This window comes from Ammospiza nelsoni, chromosome 1 (genome assembly GCF_027579445.1).
Source record: "Ammospiza nelsoni isolate bAmmNel1 chromosome 1, bAmmNel1.pri, whole genome shotgun sequence".
Classification (NCBI taxonomy): Eukaryota; Metazoa; Chordata; class Aves; order Passeriformes; family Passerellidae; genus Ammospiza; species Ammospiza nelsoni.
The window spans coordinates 62,588,355-62,608,851 of record NC_080633.1 but is presented as its reverse complement, the minus strand read 5'-3'; the positions used below and the strand labels follow the sequence as shown (position 1 = coordinate 62,608,851).

General features: G+C 37.2%; 1 protein-coding gene across 1 annotated transcript in view; it reads left to right on the top strand.

The window, feature by feature from the left end:
* Nucleotides 1–20,497, top strand: part of CDKAL1 (CDK5 regulatory subunit associated protein 1 like 1) — a 382,964-nt gene that overhangs the window by 159,841 nt on the left and 202,626 nt on the right. The window contains exon 9 of the mRNA XM_059475653.1: nucleotides 11,948–12,051. Coding sequence (XP_059331636.1) covers nucleotides 11,948–12,051 — 104 coding nt within the window. The remainder of the gene's footprint in view (nucleotides 1–11,947; nucleotides 12,052–20,497) is intronic.

Here is a 20,497-nt window from a genome sequence, read left to right as displayed (position 1 = left end):
TCTATTTCTGAGACCTTGAACCTCCAACAACAGCCTGGCTGTGCCTTCACTGTATGCTCCCATCACCCCTTTGTAGACAGCAGTAACAGCTCCTCATTCCAACAAGGAACAAGCCAGTTTTCTTCATGAGGTTCCTGTTAGACCCTTTCTCCAGGCTATTGATGTCCCTTTGAATAGCAAACCCACCTTCCAGCATGTGAAGTAATCCCCCCAACTCCACTTTCAGATTTGCTGCAGATATATTACATCCCTTCACCTCTGTTGCTAATAAAGTTGGGAGATTGGAGTGTCCCCAGCATCTGTCAGTCCCTGGAGAACATGTCACCAGTTAGACTTCACACTGCTCACCACATCCCAACAGTCCAGCCCATTTTTAACCCCCTCTGCTGAATACCTGTTCAATCCATATCACAGAAGTTTGACTTTGCAGTTTCTAGAGGAGCCTTGCAAGTTAAAAATCATAAAAAAAAATCAGGTCTCACTACATCCCCAGGCTTCCCTATCCCACAGGGTTAGTCACCACCTCTTTGTAGAAGGCAAGGTCAGTTCATGTCTTCATACAGCTCAGCCTTTGAGAAAAATGTCTATTTAACCCATGTCTAGAAAAGCCCATAAGCATCTTGTAGTATGTCATCAACCATATTTGTGAAAGCATTCTTGCAGGGAAGTAACTGGTCTGTGTTCTGTGGGAATCCATCAGCTTGTTGGGTCTTGTTCAGCAGCCCATAGGCACATCCTGCAAAACTCCCAATCGTCTAAAAGACTGGGTGTCTTAAAGAACTTGGTTGAAGCTGAAAAAAATAGTTCAAGTCAGCCATTGCAAAGATGACGTTGTAGCAAGATGGAGATGTGGAAATACGAGAAAAAGCTGCCATTTGAGTATTGACTAAGGCCTGTAAACAACTGAATTGCTGAGCTACTTAGTGTTTTGTCTGTCCATTCCTTTTTATTGTTAAGTCTTGCTTTGGATGACTAGGGCTGCCTCTTGTGTATTTTCCAGCCTGTAATGTCTAGAAAGCTGTTTAGACCCTGAATCCCCAAGAGGTTCTGTGGCCTGTTTTTAATGCTCTGATTTATGCATTAAGTGCTTTAGTAATGGTCTTTCTGATTTTCTTTTAAATGACTGACCGTAACTATCTGAGGTGCAATGGAAGTGACAAGGCAAAAAAAAAAAAGTCATCTTAAGTCTAAAGCTCGTTGTCCATCTTAGTGCTTTACAAAAAAAAAAAAAAAAAGAAATGCAAATTATGGTTTCTGTCAGAGCTGGCAGCAATTGAACTGGAAAAATTTCAGGCTCACCACAGACTTGAGTAGTTAAAGAGGAAATCAAAGCATACAAACACTGGCCAACTAGCTTGGAAGAATGTCAGACCATTCCAGTCACTGGGACATGAGGACACTGCAGGAGAGTTACAAGCATACAGGTCACCAAATGCAAGACGAGATGAACACCTTGAGAAAATAACAGGGAAAAAACCACCAGAAAGTAGAATAAAAGATCTGAGGAATTATTAGAATGGGAGAAGTCTAGAGAAGTAAAGCAGATGGAGAAGTTGATGATTGTTAGTAATGAAAAACTACAGTTTTTCTGTTTTTTCTGTACTGTCACTAGTTTTAAATTCTGCAAAACATACTTAAATACATTCAAAGAATAACATTAGAAAAAGATGAAAATAAAATAATTCATAACTGTTTAAGTAAGAAGGTTATGTCGATGGTCTGACTGACTCAACTCTGTAACTGTGCAAAAAAGGGATTAATTTGCTTCTAAAAATCCCTTTGGAGATTCTTAAAGGCAAACATAAGGGCCCTGGTTTAAATTTCTGTTTTTAAAAGAAATCGGTCCATGCATCTTATAAGAAAAATCTGTTTAAATCAGTCCATTAAATTGCTTGGGAAATCTGCAATTTAGGATTGGGCAATTAGTTGTTGAAATGTGTGGTCTTCTTTCATTTTACATTGACAAAGTAATACATAGGGTGGAGTATGTATTTGAAGCATGTATGTATCTGTTGCTGCACAGATGCCTTCATTTCCCAGCAGGACTAACAATTTTATTACAAGACAGAGATGACATTTAGGAGCAACAGCATAATATTAATTACTTAGATCCTTGTCCACGTTGTAGTTTCTAACAGTCCTACTGCTACCACAACCAGGAGGACATTTTGGGGCAGAAAGCTTTGTGTGCATGCAGTCATTGGGAAGGGTTTCTTTCTAGTGATGCCTGAAAGATAGGCTGGAAATAAATCCCCATAGAGTATGTCTGCAGAGCAGGTCTTTGTTTACTGCAGTGCTGGTGGTGAGGGGGATATCTCCTCCTAACTCACCCACCTTTGTCAAGTACTCTGGTATGTTTGTACAGTAGGTATTGTTTAGGGTCACCATGTCACTACACCATCATCATGTAGGCTCCAGAACTGATTTACATTGCATGATCTCGTGGTTATTAGTTCTTTCACACTGCACTTGCATCTCCCCAATTTGGGGATTGTCAGGGGTCTTTGATGAAGGCTTCCAAGGTCGTCTTAGCAGCTGAACTTTTCAACTTTGTCTTTGGAGCAGGTGCAGTTACAGTGTTCCTTGGTCTGTCTGGTCTTAGCTGGTCTAAATTCTTAATTTTCTGTCTAATTGGCTTTGCACTTGCAGTTTTTCATTAGTACTATACTTATCTATATCTAAAGCTATCCACCTGGTGAGATTTTTTCCTATTTTTTGTCTATTCAGCATTAAGCAACTAGTTAACTGTATACTAGTCACTATATTGTATAAAAAGGTATTTATATCAGGTTGTATAGGTATAAAAGGCTATGATTCAGGTTATATTGATATCAGGTTCCATAGATATGTAAGAGATCATGATTCAGGTTATATTGATATCTTATGACTCAAGCTATATAAGCACCTTTTAACTTTGACTTAAGTTACAATTGGTGAGTTTGTTTTTATTATGCAGTTACTTCCATTATTTTACCCAAACAATTCAGATCCAGTTTCCCACAGACATTTTACAAATGCTTTTTTGGAAATTGGTCTGATGGCAATCTCAGATAAAGTCTAAATTAAGCCTGATAGTTTTAGTGCTGCTGAAATGTGACTTTTTTCCCCCCCTCAGGATGTTTTGACCAGTACAAAAACAGTACCTTTTATCCCAAGAATCTGTGTGGTACCTGCTGTATGTTACAGAATTAACTGCAGCCTAATGTTTCCTGTGAGATTTCACCACTCTAAAAGGGTCTGTCCCAAAAGCCATTCAGGAAGTAAAAACAATAGCTCTTGTCACAGGCAGTGGTCTACTTTTCAACCATGTTTTCTGTGGGGTTGATTCAGAAGCTGCTAATATTGTGAAGGTGCATGGTAAGTGAAGTGGATTGATTATAGAAGGACACTTGACTCCCTTTAGCCTTCTTCCAGTCATAGAGATCTGCTGAAATGCTTCATTCCTGAAACAGAACTTTAAATGTGCTCATTATACACACCCACGCCCCTAAAATTCACAATTTTAATTGAAATAGGAGTATGTCATTAAAATCTCTGAAAGCTTGATTTTTTAAAGCTTTTGAAATTGTTCATTACTAACCCAATTATGTTTTGCAGTACATTCTGTGTAAGTTTTGCAAAGTCATCTGCCCCCCAGTAGAGTATTTTAAATACAAATATACTATTTGTTGCTTTAAATACTAAGGCAGTTGTCAAATCACTGCCCTCTGCAACTTTATAAATTAAAGCAAGTCTCCAAGAATCCTGTTCTCAGGGGTCATTTTCCAGCCACTGCTGCTCATTAGGAGGGATCTGAGAGTTACAGTTCCTCATGCGTGGTGATAAAGTGATGTTGGGCTCTTCTGCCGCTGGGTCTCTGGGATTAGCTGTGAGCAGATTTCTAAGAAAGTATCTTTTTTTCTGAGATTCTTCTGCCATAGCTCTTCATTTCTACCCCCTTCATTACTGCTGTTTGACTGAGACCAGGAGTCATCATCTTCTAAACATTATTGCTGTTTATGAAGTGCTGAAAGAATTGATGACTTGTAGTTACAATGCCATGGCATTTTCTGCTCCACACAACCACAGAACCTCATTTATCTACCTGTGCTGTTTTAGCTGAGTTTCTTTCTTAATATTAATGCCTGTCTTGATCTGTCCCCAAAGCTGATTTCTACATAGCCACACAGCTATTTGGAAATACTTATTTTAAAATAAGTTATGTCTCTGTGAATCATAGGGCTTTAGTTTGAATTGTATAGGAAGAAAACCCCAGCATTGCAGTTTCCAGTAAGCATCATGGTCTGCACTGTTTTGGGTCAGGATGGGCAGCACAGATGTGTGCACCTTAGCAGAGGGACATTTTATCTTGTAATATCAATTTAGAATGCCTTAATATATTAATTCAGTTGCAAAACTGTGTGGCCAGAGTAACTAATCAAGAAGTTCATTAGACAAACACTGAAAAGTGCCATTGATGCACTTGATTTTAAATCATTCTCGTTGAAGTGAGCAAGGTGAATGTAGATGATATAACTACACAGCTGTGACCTTTGAATCACCTACACTTGACTGTAGGAATTCAGTTTCAGAAAATGCAAATATTTAAAGTACGAAATTGAATCATGTTATGGCTTATCAGACTAATGGCGCTCCTTCTCTCCAAATTCTTTTTGATTAGTAACTAGTGAGACATTACCAAATAAAACACGGGCTTCCAAGATCTTTAGAAGAACAAAATTTAATGCATTTCCTTGCCATTTTGCTGAGCATGGCATGAGTAGCAGAATTCAAAGATAGCATCTCATGGTGGCATCCTACTTTGAGAAAAATGTGTGCAGTCCCATGTGTTGTATAGTATTGCTTGAAAGGTCATACTATTTTCTGCTAAACCTCTTTTGAGAGACTTTTCAGGCTGGCATTGCACTTTCAGAGAACTTTTTTCACAGCATATCTCTAAAATACTTGGCTACAAGGATAAGTCCAGACAAGTCCTGTTCTTATCATATCGAAAATGTTGTAACCTCAAGTGCGTGTGTGTACCCGTGGCTGGTGTCCAAGCTCAGTCTGAACAAGCTGGGATACCAGCAACAGTATTTCTGTAATAATGTGGTTTGCTGCTTAGACTAATTAGCCTTTATGCGAAATTGCTTGCCACTGTTTCAGAAGTATTTTAAATCTTGAATATTTTTAAAGTGAAAACAACCTCCCATACCCCAAATACTTGTCAGGAAGTTATATTCCCTGCCATTGTGAGTTGAAAAGCTTTATTGTGAAATGTGCAAACTTCAAGCAAAAGAACAGTTTCCTGAAAACAAGTCAGCCAGATTGGGCATGCCCTTTTTTTTTTTTAATTTTTTTTTTAATTTCTTGTGAAGGACTTTTTTCCCCCTGATCCATTACTGTTATGCTTGAGGGAATTTAGATATTTTGGAAGTAAAAGTAGACTTCATAGAGGTAGAATGCGAAGAAGTATTACTGGCATTTAATTCTACAAATATAGTATGATATTTAACCATAAGTATAGTGTCAGTGTTGTTAGGTTTTCAAAACTTGGTATTCTAAGTAGAAAAACATTTGTAGAATTCTACTAGCTTTTGATGAATAATTTGTGACTGGTGTCCATCTTTTCACCTGCTGGCAGTAGGTATTTTGTGTATTTCTTTTGCTCAGTCAAGCCTGCAAAGGGAGTTTTCTCTGTATTCACACTACAGAACATTTTTGTCAAAATTACATTTGATAGAAACTGTAAAAATATCTTTTAACAGCATAAAACTCTTCTCTAACCTGTATTTTGAAGCAAGCAAGTGATGTTCTCCTTTCAGGAAAACCATAGTTTTAATACAAAATATTCTTGGTCTGGAGCTGTTGAGACCACCTGAGGAAGTCTGGTGGTAGGTGCAGAGAAATGGTGTGGGAGACAGTGATGAGCAATCTTTTCATGTTTGTACTGATATAATGTGCCAGGGGGGTCAGTGGCACTGCAATACTGGCAGAATTTTTTCTTTTATTTTTTTTAAATAGGACAAACTTCATAAAATTTTGAATACGTAAAGTTAGTCAGATCTCATAATAGCAAATATTAGTGTTTAGTCTGAATTGTGATTAATGATTTTATGCAAATTGCCAATTTGGTACACCACCTCAGAAGCAAGCAGGATTTTACCAGATTATTCCAGAAATTGAGGGAACACTTCCCCAAGACTAACCACCTGCAGAGTAGCAGAGATTTTCTATCACATTTTATATATATTATATATATTTTATGTATGAGCATTCAACTCTCCCATCTTGCTCACAGATGTGTGGTCTTGATCAGTCACTTTCAATTTGAATGACACACACACTAATGGCTCATCACACGCTGTAATTGAGCTGTTTTCTGATCCTTGAATGAAAGATGTTTTATATTTTTCCTATCTGAGCGTGGAATCTTGTCTTCACTAAACTTAGTGACATAAGTCCCACCAAGAGGAGCCAGCATATTTTTCCTCGTGTCTCCACTCTCATGCTTGTCTGCTGCTGAAATCCACTGATTAGTCCCACTGAAGGAAAGTCTTTATTTGTCTGCTGTGTCATAAGCATTCCTACTCATAATTAGTTCCATGTGTAAGGGGGAGCCTTTCATGTTAAGTGTGTGTTTTATGAGGAATATTACTGTTTTGAAAATGAAGAGTCAGGTTAGTATAATGCAAAACATGAGCACATACTAGATAAACATTGTAAAGATCTCTGTTACCTATGTCTACAAGAAAATTTTAGGCACTTTACCAAAATGTTGATGATGCTCAGTTTGGTAATATGTTTGAAAAGTGTTTTAATTAGCCACATGGTGGTGATTTATCTGTGGATAATATTTTATCTTGCTGTGAATAGTTCTGTGTATTGGGCACATAGCTGATTAAAGGTTAATAATTCAAAGCAAAAGGTTAATAATTCAAAGTACCTTAATCAGTTTAGTATGTTGGAAAACCAGGGCTCGGTGTTTTTTGTTCTGGAATCACTCTAAAATTTAGCCAAAACAAATTGGCAATTACAAACACAAAGATCATTAATTATTTTCTATAAATGTCTGTGATCTCTTTGTGCAAAAAAAAAAAAGCTTTGACCTGCATCAATACAAACTAACATTTGCAAACCAGCTATAAATGCTTCAAGAATGCTCCCAGTTTAACACAAAGCAAATACTCTCTTGCAAGTACTGGCTTCTTGGCTGTGTAGTCCCATGTATGTGAGCTGGAGCTGTGGTAAAGGCTGCTTTTTAAGGAGGTGTCAGTTTTAGGTGAACCACTTGGTGGTGGATGCCACTTAGTGAGAGGCAGTGCTCAGATTCTCAGAGTTCTCAAAATCCTTTTTCCACTTGATTGTCTGTGGTCTGAGTGTGTGGCAGCATGGACATATGAGTAATTTGTTACGCTGGAAACTTGGAGAGGAGGCTGGCTTACTAGGGAAGAAACCACTACAGATCCTTGATTATACTTATGGTTTAGTTTAAATTTCTGTTTTGAAGAATTGGTAATTCTTATATCTGTGAAAAGTGGTTAGTTCAGCATTTTTACAAGTAGTTTAAATCTGCATCCTTTTGTTGATCGGCTGTATCCCAAAAGATTATTTCCTTATCCAAGTTGTTATTAACAAATATAGTACAAACAGGATATAAAAGTTTTGTCTCCTTTAGTTTGCTTTCGAAAACTGATCCTTTTGTATGTTACATCTAAGTCTGTCTCTTTCTGGTTTTGTTTTATCATCTCTTTAAGTACCAAAAAAATGAAAAAACTAAATTATTTAGACGTGTCTTAACTTATTTATAGTGGAATAAGTTAATTACCGCAGCAAAACTTGAAAAAAGTCTGCCTCCAAGTTCCAACTTTCAGCTCCTACCCCAAAATAAATCAATAAACCCTCTGAAGTTGTACTTAAAGACCATAGTAATAAATGTCTCGGAAGCAATACCACATACTACAGTGAATATTTGGAAAATATAATATTGTGAAAATATTGGCAAATATAATAATAATACTGTGAATATTTGGAAAATATCTTCTTCTTTATTCATGCTTGTTTCTCCACATTTCCATGCTATCTTTGTGACAGAGTTTACTGAAATACCACAGAAGAGCTGCTGTTGCTGCATGTTTTCAGGTAGTGCGGTCTTGTAGGACAGGAGCATTGATTGAAGATGTGAGAATTATGTTCAAGGTTTGGAGATTAATAATTTCAGTATTTAGCACTGTTGCATAGTACTTAACACTTCTAGTGTTTACTATTTTTGCTGTAAAGCTTTTCAAATATTGCTACCCAAATACAGAGCAAAATACATAGTAAGGAATGGATATGATTTATGCATAAATTCTAAGGAGAGGAGAGAAAGAGGTGGCATGGTGTATTTTATAGATGCACCATACATGATAAGGGAACAGGAAAATTCTATGTATACAGCATAAATTATCCTTTTTACTGTACCTCAACACCAGTTTAGATTTTAGCTCTACTACAAAAGAGTAAGTTTAGAAGTTTTTTAAAGTAACTTACTAATATTACAGTTTTTAACAATCTTAGGATGACTTGACACACCTGAATGTTGACAAAAAGCATTGTTTTCATTCAAAGTTACAGTTCAAGGCAACAAGAAATTTGTGATAAAATTTTTGTTGGAACTCTAAGGCAGAATTTGCAAATTTAAGGAGATTATAAAAGTTGTTGTTGCATTTTTCTCATTTGTTGTTGTTTTCTTTCCAAAGCTGAGCTTCAAATTGAACCAAATAAATTTACTTTATCCCAAGAGAAAAAATCTTGGTGCATTCCTTTGTTACTGATGGCAGACAGAATTCTCTTCTGTGATTGAAAAAGCCAGTGTTAAAGTAACCTGCTGTTCAAGGGGCAGGATAGTTGTAGTAAAATTTCTTCTTGACCCGAGAAGTTTGACAAAATGGCAGGTAATTTTATTTTCCTGGAGAAAACAAAAGTTAGTGTAGTACAAAGGTTAGTACATAATATCACACCTTTTGTGTTTTGCTTCCAAAAGGGCAGACATATTTGTTCTGAAACTGATTTTATGTTTCCTTAACTGATCTGTAATGTTTTTTCTCTGTGTAGCTGTGTGGAAAGAGGCCGGTTTGCTGAATGAATGATGTGGAGGGAGAGGAGTGTGACAGTGGTATGTTGGGATGGGAGCATGCTTAGAAATTACGTGTTGGCTTGAATGGAGAGTTGTGCTTTAAAAACAAACTAACAGAAAAGAAAATCAAGAAAACAAAAAAAAAGGAAGGAGACATGCTTTGTGTAAGGGGAACATGGAGGGGAAGAAATACCCATGGGCTTTGAGGGAAAGCCATTCATGACAAACTTTAGGTGACAGTAACCTAGAAGAAAAACATTTTCATTTGCTATAGAGGTTACACAGACAAAGTATAAACCAATTTTCTGCTTACACTTTCTTGATTTCAAGTGCTGCCTTTCACACATGCTTCAGATCCTGTGCAATGGAAAGCTTTTGATTTGCAGGAGAAAGGGGAGATACATCTGATGAATAAGTTGCCTTTGGGTGGCAATGAGTCACTTATTTGGAACAGGTTGTAAATATTCAGTTTTAGGGATTTTTTCTATTTTTAATACCCTGTTGGATATTCTACTGGCAACCTTTTTCATATACATTTTTAGTTAATAGAACAGCCTGATTGCTGCTGTTAAGCAGTATCTTTTAGTTTTCTGATCTGGAGTGAATGCTAAAATCTGATGTTTTGATCTGGTAAGCACAACAAATAATATACATATCCAGAGAGAATCACAAACTACCTAAATGTTCTCCTAGAACTTAGTATGCTGTTGAATGGAGAAGGTCTCGGGGCTGAGGGGATGTGCAGTGTCAGGAGGGCAGCTGAACAAATTCTGGGCAGTGTTCTGCCCTTCCTGAACCCCTGCTTATGCAAAAGCAGCAGAACTAACATGTGAGTGGAGTCTTTGTGAAGAAAAACCTTTTGAGTTTGCAAAGCACTAATCAGCTAGTCATGAAGATGCCAGACATCCTAATAGAAGACAAGATACATCCAAGTAATAAACACAGTCTTGGAGCTGGTGACTTCATCAAAAACTGCCCTGTGCTATCTTTGCCTTTTTGATATTGTTTTGAAAGTTCTCTGGTATTTGAACTACTAACTATGCTGTAGTTGGAACATTTGCCTTTTCTGGTACCTAAATGTTTTCTTGTCCTGTTTAATATCTCTGTCGATGAGGGGATCAAGTGCATCCTCAGTAAGTCTGCAGATGACACTAAAGTTGGGCTGGGGTGTGGATCTGCTGGAGGGTAGGAAGGGTCTGCAGAGGGAGCTGAACAGGCTGGGTTGATGTGTCAAGGCCATCCTTAGGAATTTCAAAAAGGCCAAATGCTTGGTCCTGCACTTGGATTGGAAGAACCTCTTGCAGTGCTACAGGCTGGGGGAAGAGCGGACAGAACACTGTCCTGTGGAAAAGCACCTGGGGATGCTGGTTCACAGTGGCTGAACAGGAGCCAGCAGTGCCCAGGTGGCCAAGAAGGCCCATGGCATCCTGGCCTGTGTCAGCAATAGCATGGCCAGCAGGACCAGGGCAGGGATTGTCCCTCTGTACTCAGCGCTGGTGAGGCCGCACCTCCAATCCTGTGCTCAGTTGTGGACCTCTCACTGCAAGGAGGAGATTGAGGGGCTGGTCTGTGTCCAGAGAAGGGGATCAGAGCTGGGGAAGGATCAGGAGCACAAGCCTGGTGAGGAACAGCTGAGGGAGCTGGGGGTTTTAGCCTGGAGAAAAGGAGGCTCTGGGAAGACCTCATCACCCTCTAGAGATGCCTGAGAGTGTAGCCAAGTGGGGGTCACTTGCCAGGAAACCAGTGACAGGGCAAGAGGAAATGGCCTCAAGCTGTGCCAGGGGAGGTTGAAGATGGACATCAGGAGGAGCATCTTCACTGAAAGTGTGGCCAGGCAGTGAACCAGGTTGCCCTGGGAAGTGGTAGAGTCACCATTCTTGGAAGTGTTCAAGAGATGAATGTAGCACTTAGTGCTGTGGTTTATTTGAGGCAGATGGTGATCATCAGTTGGACTTGATGATCTTGGAGGTCTCTTCCAGCCTTAAAGATTGTATGATTTTATGAAGCTGTGGCCTGGACAGAATCTATGGTCTTCTAGTAAGCATGAACAATAGAAATATTTAAAGAGTTTTTTGGGGTCTGTGAGGTTTTTAGGGCTTAGGTTTAAATGCTTTAACCTGAAAAACCTAGAGCAATATCAGCTCTAAAAAGGGGAGAAGGGAAGAAAAGCATAACAGGCTTACAATGAGAGGTAGTTTTTTTTTGTTTTGGTCTTTCCATCCTTGTACTCTGAATAAGTCTGCCTTTAGTATATTGTCAGGTAAATTAAAAGCAATCACATTACTTCTTCATTTTCTTGTAGGAGTTTTCATTAGTTTTGCAGTCTTTTGTGCCAAACTCTTTTCTAGTTGGTGATTCTGTCTTCATTACATTGTTTGTTCTATTTACACTAGCCAAAGGAAAGATATAAAAAATTATGGAAGTGTCTTTTCAAGTATATGCACTTTTAAAAATCTACTTGCAGCCTTTTGGGACTTTTTTCATTTACTTTCTTGTTCAGGTTGGGTTTTTTTATGTAATAGAGGGATCGGAAACCTAGAGATTGACCTTCAGTAATAAAAAATTATTAACCTGATTATACCTTTCTAAAAAATATTTAAATTCCCACTCTTAGTTTTGTATGTGGTTCCCACTGATTGTTTTTCAAACTTTCATATAGATGTGAAAGATACTTTAAAAAGTTAGGACAGCAAAACAGTTTCGAAACTATTCCATTGATTTAAAAACAAAATATTACTATTTTCTGGTCATAGATATAAAAACTAATTTTTCCAGAGATACTTAATAAATAGAGCTGTGCCTATAAAGGCTTTCCTGGCTAGAAACTGAGAATTTTCATTTTCTGAACAGGTGTCTCAATGCATGTACCTACTGTAAAACTAAGCATGCCAGAGGAGATCTAGCAAGTTATTCTATTGAAGAACTGGTGGACAGAGCCAAGCAATCTTTTCGAGGTAAGAAATTTTATCCCTACAATAAAAGTCAGCCACTGAAGTGTATCTGGGCTTACCTTCACACATAATAATTGGGGTACAATATGACTCTGTTCTTATTAGTAGTCATAGCTGTGTCTCGTGGTGTCTTTGTGGTAGAAAGCCATGCTTTTGTTATGGTGTACACATCTATTTGCAAAATGTGGTCTTTTAAGGAGTATTTTATTTTTGTTTTGTATTGTTTAAGTGAAGTTCTGTGTGTGGATCTTTTGGAGGTGATGTGGAAATGGTAAAATTTGTTCATTTTACTTTATCGCTAATTTCTTAAAGAAGGTGATGGAAACCTTTTTCATTCAGCTATGGAAATTTAATGAGCCTCCCGAGGATTCTTAAATCCTATTCAGCAATACATTGATTTTGCTGGTAGTTGATTTAGTGGAGACACTCTGGGGTGTTTCTGAGACCCATTCAAAGCTTATCAGCTTTTAACTTCTGTAGGATATTTGTAGTGTCACATGGATTCAATCAAATACTAAGTTTTACCTGCAGTACACTATCTGGGGCCAGTATCTGCCTAAAGCTCTTGCATGTATGTTAGTTATGATAGCTTTATTGTATCTTAGTATTTATTCTTTATATCTAAATTTTACCTGTGTTTCAAAAATACAGATTTCAAATTATGTCAGTATTCATTGTGAAGGCACAGGTGATGTTTGTTCTGTTTGTGTACCATTTTGAAGGACTGAAATGTACATTAAAAAAGCTCAGGTAATTCTGGTGTAGCAGCTTCTTTATCTTTGTATGGAATACTTTGAATCAAAAGGAGTAAATGCAACATTTGATGTCACATCCTCTGGGCTTCACTTATGGCTCTGAGAGTTGCAAATGTTCTAGTAAGAAGTCTCCAACAATTGAAAGCTTTTTGAATCTATCCTTCTTTAGGGATCCATAATGAATCTTACTTAGGCCAGTGATAAACTTTTGTCTATTCCTATCAGTTGTATGCAAGGAAACCCTTTTTCCTAATCAAAGCCCATATTCACAAATTCTAAGTTCTACATTATGCACACAGAAGGATCTTGCTTAAAATTGAAAATGCCCTTTCCTTTAACTTGTGTGAAAAGCCAAGTACCTCTCTTTTCTTCTGTGAAGCTCATCTGTGATTTCCACTAATTTTTTCTTATTGTTTAGGTTTGTAGAATTAATGCTCTCATTGTTGTGCATTGGATTGGCTGCTGGGATTGTCTGACAGAAATCCTGTCCTGTCAGATTTCTTGGTTTAGTAGGATAAGTTTCTACAACATATTTACATATTGTGAAATAATCAATAACTGAAATAGAGAATACATAAATATGCTTGTTATTTTGTTGGAGAAACAGCTAAGGAAACATTTTTCAGAAAGCTAGGAGTTTTCAGTAATATAAAACAGATGATTTTGAAATTGGCAAGTAGTTACTGAGCAGGAGAGAAGCTGCCATTTATAAGTAGCATAAGAATTGTTACTCAGCACTGTATAGCTGTTCTAAAGAAACTTTGGACTATTCTTCAAGAAAGTATGACAGAGATAAGATGTGTAATAAGTCAGGCTTATGACCTTGTTTAAGTTAACTATCTAAATTTTATTGCGATTTATGGCATGTGTGGAAAGAAAAAACCCCAGACTTGTCTGTCCTGTTATAATTGTACTTATATACCATAAATTCAACATTGTATTAGCATAAAGATGTATTTACTTGGCATAACAACAAAGAAAACTCAAGTTTTGTTTGTCTTTGCAGACAATGAATGTGAGATTTTGGAAAGTATTTTCAACTTGAGTATTGTACATTTGGATTGAAAAATGAGTAATTCAGTTCATGTGTTGTACTGTGGCCTTTATTATAAATATTGACTCTTTCAAAATAATTTGATTTCTAATGGAAAAAGTTGCCCTTAAGCTATTGTTTTGAAATTTCTTGAAGAAATGCTATGACGTTCCTCACAGCAGGCTTCTCCAGGGAGTTCTATTCTTGTTTGGCCTTACACTGCTACCTCTGTTAGAGGCCATAAGGAAAGAAGCAAGTATTTATTCAGTTATAAAGTGGCTTTGCCTCCAGCTTTCACATACCTAGAAATGGATGAAATAGTTAGATCCTTAGTTTGCAGAGAATTTATTACTGCCAGCTTGCTGCAGCTGTGGGCTGCAGAATCTTCATCCATCCATTGAAAGACTTTAGCAATTCAAAGCCATTATTCAATTTTTTGCTGAGTTATTGAGCCACAATCTCTTCAACAATCACTTCTGTTTTCACAGAAGATGTATTTCTGAAGCTCTAGTTTAAAACAGGGAGGTACAGATGTGCCATGAAAAGTTTTTCCACTTCGAAAACTGATTGAAAAGAGATTGCTGAAATCACCACGATTGAACAAATATTACCCTATTTCTTGTACTTTTTCAGCCTCTGAAATAAGCTGTTTTTCTTTTTGTATATTATTTTAATATCTTGAATTCAATGTGCAATGTGCAAAAAACTGTTGTAGATTTCTAGCACAGGCTGCATACTTTCATAATGCCTTGGACTAAGTGTTCAGTACTAAGGTGTACTGAAATTGAGGGGGTTTTGCATACTTTTGCATGGTTAATGTTTCCTCTCCACTCCATAATAGTTTTGAAGTTACAAGTCACATGAACTTGAATATTTCACAAAATTTCATTAAGAAAATAACCTATCTTAAGTTGAAAGTGGTTTGTTGAGTATTTTCATTTTTTAACTTTAATGGTTTTTTCTGTGAACTTGAACTGTTAGTAAGTAGTAGTTCAATTTTTTTTACATGAGCAGCGATGTCAAATCAGAATATGTAGCAGAGTTCTGTAAGGAAAACTAGTAAAAGAAAAAGTATTGTGAAATACAGTAGAGTGGTCTTTGAGTGGAGAACAAATGTCTACTGTTAGGTTGTTTATGCAGAGTTTTTCTACAGCTGATTGTACAGCGCTTTCTTTGTGTCATCAATTTATTAGTAAGTTTTTTCAAAATGTGCTGTGTCATGTTCAGTGCTGTATTTTAGGGGATTGCATTTACAGTTATGAGAGGGCTCTTTCTTTCCTAGGCAAAGCAACTTTATGTATAACAATGTGGTTTTGCTTAGTATATGAAGTGGAAGGCTAGGGGAGCTGCCATTGAACGGTATTCCAAGGAGACACAAAAGTAAAACAAGCCTGAACTTTGAATATTGTGTGGAGTGGGGTCCTGGGATGGCTTTGGCTAAATTGCAGGACTCGAAATCTATTTTTTTCCTTAAGTGGGGCTTTCATAATTATAAAAAGCCTACATATTGTGAGAGGCTTTCTGGGCAAAGACAATACTTTATATTGCAAACAGTTTTGGCTCATTCAGCAAACTAAGTTAAAAATATAAATATTTTTTATGGAAGTAGTTGTTATTAATTCTAGTTTAGAATGAAAATCTTATGTATGTAGCACTACAAAACTATACTTAAGCATTGCATCCCTGTTGCAGATGGCAGGGAATATACTGCTGTTAATTATACACTTTATAATTAACTACTACATTAGCTTACTTTATGGTAGCAGTCGAGGTGCTCAGATGAAAGTCAGTCTTGTCAGGAAACACTCTTCCTCAACCTATGTGGAACAATTGCTTCTGGATGGATAATTGCAGTGGCAAAATATCACTTCTTTTTATTCCATTATTAGCGTGATGGTTCCCTGGCATGCATGGTGTTGAGTTCTGAATAGCACTTCTGTTAGGAAATCTTGAACAACGTGTAGCATTGCAAAGCAGGGAATAGCAAAACTAAAATTCTGAGTCTTGAGTTTCATTAGTTGTCTTCAGCAATTATCCCTAATCTGGTACACCTAGGAGCGTTGAGAGTTTAAAAGAGATTAGTGTTAAATATTTTTCTTTCTACAAGTTTGCCATAAACAGGTATTTATGGGTGATGATAAGGATTGATACTATATGAAATGATTGGTTTCTGGAGCTTTTCAGATGACTGTGAGCTTTGCTGAGGATCTCTGGTTTCAGCAGTTCTGATGAGGTACTGTCAAGACATTGTGCTTTATTCCTAGTAGCTGTTTTGCCCCTGCACAACTATCAGTAAATCCTCTGTATGATTTCAGGGCAGCTGGCAGTCATGAAAGGACAAATATGAAGTATTGGCCCTGTTTCAGTTTCCTATTGGTTAGCAGAAGCAGTACCAAAGCAGGATGCTTGGGCCATCTCTTGGTGTAGTGGGTTTTGTCTCTGAACACACTGAGAGAGAATGGGTGTCCAGTTATCCAGGTGGAAGCTGGGCTGTGCACTCAGGGTCTTTCCAGAGTGGAAACTAGCACTATACAGAGAGCACTTGTGTCTGCAATCTGCCCTAGAGAGAGAGAGGAGGGAGGAGAATGGCGACTGTTTATCTACAACCAATCTTTTCTGTCAGCCTTTCTTACTGACTTCCAGGGAATGTAGACTTTACTCTAACATTGCTCCTGAATTATTTTCATAATTTGAAATTGTGTTCCAGAGAGCTTGGGCTGCTGTATTTAAGACACTTTGATTAAAAAACTGTCTTTGTTTTGCTGTGCTTTTTGTGTATGGCTATAGAACTAGGGTTTTTTTCATTGTTGTTCTAGGGTTTAATAAAGTTCTTTCTGTATCGTTTTTTGTGTCTTATGAATGTTTCAAGTTTTTTCACTGCTGACTTTGCTAATGCACAGAATACTTAGGCCAAGATAAATATTTTTGTACCAGCCTGTCATTTCATACTTAGATGGGATAGCATTATTAATTAGTTTTCCTTGTCCACATGTATTTTTTTATTTTTATTTTTTTAAATCTTATAATCCATCAGTAGTGAGTAGAAGCAGCATCTCCAAGTATGTGAGAACTACTGTATAACATATACAAACACATATAACTAATGTCATATAGCAAAGAGATATTTTAAGGGATAAAAATATCTTTTCAGTAGTAAATTGCAATAATTGAGATATTTTCCAGCTACTTTGAGTGAGCACTTCACAAGAAGAAAACTTTAGTCAACTTTCTTCTTGGCTCTGAAGGAAATTCCCTGTTATCTTCTTGGTATATTTTTTTTACACAGTCACCTTGACACTATATTGCTGTTATTTCTGTTGTCTTCTGCATTTCCTGTTGTATAAAAGGTTCCTTTGTATTATTTTAAATTTTACTTCAGAAATGTAGTGGCAATTACATTAAATTATTGGTGTCTAGGTTTTTTCCTCATTGCTCTCTCAGCTTTTTGAGAAGGAAAGAGAGAGACAAAAGTGCTGATCCCTTTTCATGGCATCCAATGTCAGGACCCATGAGAATGGCTCAAAGCTGCGTCCTCAGGGGAGGTTTGGACTTCAAATAAGGAAATATTTCTTTACCAAAAAGGCACTCAAACCCTGGAACAGGATTCCTGCAGTGGTGGTCAATGCCCTGAGCTGGTCAGTGTTGAAGAAGCATTTGGACAACACCCTTATTAACATGCTTTAAATAAATTCCTCCATTCATTTTATTATGACAATTAAGTACTGTGAAAATTTATCTGTGTGGATTTTATATTAATCTTTTATTTTATTAAAAGTTGTTGAATTTAAAAATATGCTTTTTCTCTGCATGTTTTTCCTTTGTTTTGCATGTTTTTACTTGGCCTTTTGCAGTCAGCACTGAAGCCTCCTTCGGAGATGGCCAGATGTGAGCTGACTTTGAGCCAAAAGCCATGTAGCCATTCTTGTGCATTTGCAGTGTTGTGTGTGCAGTCAGTCCACTGCTGTCAGAATGCTTCAAACCCATTGCACATGCTGGGTGATAGACTCATGCAGAATAAATTCGGTGTTTTCAAGATCTGTTGCCAAAGGCTGATCACTCTGCAGTGCGCTTGCAGTATGTTTGATGTTGTCATCAAAATATTAAACATACTGATCATCTCTGTGCCCTCTGGCCACAAAGGATTCTGGGATTCACAACATGCCACTGTTTTTCACAGAAACACTAAGAATCAGCAGAAGGCTCAGATTTAGTTTAATATGTTGTTAATATTTTCATTAAGGGTGTAGAACGTGGCATCTTCTAATTTCATGGCTGCCAAGTACTTTCACTAATATAATCTTGCTTCCATTACATTATAACTCTGTCAAACTTTAATTGATACTTCTAGTTAAGATCATCAAATGATTTGCAAGAATTACATTTGGGAAAACATGTTATTCCTTACAAGTTTAGAAACTAGAAAAACGTAGCAAAAAGTTATAGAGCTTTTTGTGCCTTAGCGTGGCAGATCAGATACTTTGTCCCAGGTCACCTTTTTTTAAATTTTTTTTTTTAATTAATTTAATTTTATTTTTTTCTTGGTTCAAAGGGGTTTTGTGGAGGCTCACTTGATTTTGCCTGTTAGATTTTGTAGGCATGCTCTGTACCTCAGTTTGGTTTTATGCATTATGTTTTTTTCCATTGCTGCCAAGTCTACTGTGATACTAGGCGTCAGCAATGAGGAAGGGAAACCTCTTCCATTTTGCTCCATGCATCACTTCTTCCACAGTTCATATAGGATTTAGTCCTGTCAAACAGCCTTGTGGAGCAATCATGCCGTAAGAGTTAATTTGCCAAGAAATCATGCCCATGCCTCAATTAAGACACAAAAATTAATCACAATAGCTTTTGCAAGTATGCAGCATAACATGCAGAGCTGTAATTGGTCTGTTCACTTTAAAGGAAAACCACTTTGTCACTCACTGCTATTTGTATAATTGGGATTTTATTGTGCAAGTATTGTGTACCTGATAGAAAAAAATGTGGCCCCAAAGAGCTTGTAATGTAGCAGTGTAAACAACTGAAGTAGAGTAACACACGACTGCATCCAGGATAATAGGGGGTTGGTCATTGTATTTGCTGCCATGGCGTTGTCTCAGGTCTTGTATGGGATGACAGAGGAAAGTTTGTGGTTTAGTGAAGACTGGAGAGAAGATAATGCAGTAACAAGGAGTGGTCATTCATTTAATGAGGAGCTGTCACCCTAGAATTTGCAAAAAATCATGTTTCCATAAAGATTTTAATCAGGAGTCAAAGTCTCCATGGGCTGCCTTATGTTTCTGAAAGTAGTATTTTCTCCTCTGTGGGGATTATTATAAGCTTGAGTAGCTTTAAATAGATTATTTGGATGCCTTGAAATGTTTATCATATCATGGTTATCTGTTCCAAAACATAAAGCATATTAATGCTGTAGCATGAAATAAAAGGCATATTTTTTGAAGATCTGGACAATTGCTGCTTTAGGATGCTGTTCTCTCTCTAAGTGTTGCCAGAAATACATAGGTATTGTCCAGAAGCTAACTTGCCAGATAAATTGAAACTGTTTCCAAAATGTCTGATAGCATGACCAGATAACCTTTCTGTCTCTATCAAATCTATTCTAGTAATGCTCCATTTTTAAAAAAGTCTTTTGACTGTGCATAGGTTGTTGTACCTTCTAGTGTTGGAAATCAGGATTATAAATTGAATACAGGAATGCTTACTTTGCATGCCTGACTAGGAATCCTAGAGACAATAAGACTCCACTAATCTTTTAGCTTTGGCAGTTTCAAGAACCAGAAAAGTCTGTCTAATGAAGGTTGTATGTTTTTATTCAGCATAAAGAAAACCCCAATTTTTGGTCACATTTGCTATACGTAAATCAGTCTTCTCATTCCATTTTATTTTCCTACTCAAATATTTACATTTGTGTGTTAAAATCCTTGAATGACAGCCAGCCTGTTTAATTTTGTAATGTTATGAAAAAAGGTGCATTTTATTTTTGTGTGAAATAAAAGTGTAATCAAAAAGAGCCAAAGCAGAGATGTATACAATTCAAAATATTACTTGATCTTCAGCCTTAGGTTATAGTTTCAGCTGTACTTTCAGCAACCACTGCAAGTAGAAGGAGCATTTCTTGGCCATCTCTTCCCCTGCCTTTCCTCCTCCATCCATCCTCACAGTTGCCCCCTTTTTTTTAAAATCCTTTCCTCAGGATACAAGCTGAATCTTCCCCGATGCTGACAGTGTGGAAGTGCCACAATTCTGCAGTGTCCTAATGGAGCTGGCCTTTGGAGCAAAGGACTGGAGGGATGTCTGGGAAACCAGATGTAGTAATCTGCCCAAGCTTCTCTCTCTCATCACACAGCTGCTCTTTCCTAGGCCAGTTTAGCTGGCTTTTGGGGTGAGAAATGGTCCTACAAAGCTTCCTGTAATATTGGACACTCTGGGGTGTCTTCTCTCGTCTTCCAAGGACAGGAGGTACCTGTTCCAGCTTAACTGGGGAAGGGGGAAAGAGAGGGTTGAGACACACTCTAGTCTTCATGCTTTTTAACAGAATGTTTGGCTCATTTGTGGTTTCTTCATCAATCTGATGTTTGCTTGAAATTATTTTTTCTCTTTTTTTTGAAAATTTGTTTATGTTATACAAGAGTAGTGTATGTTATATTCTTTCCATGCTTAT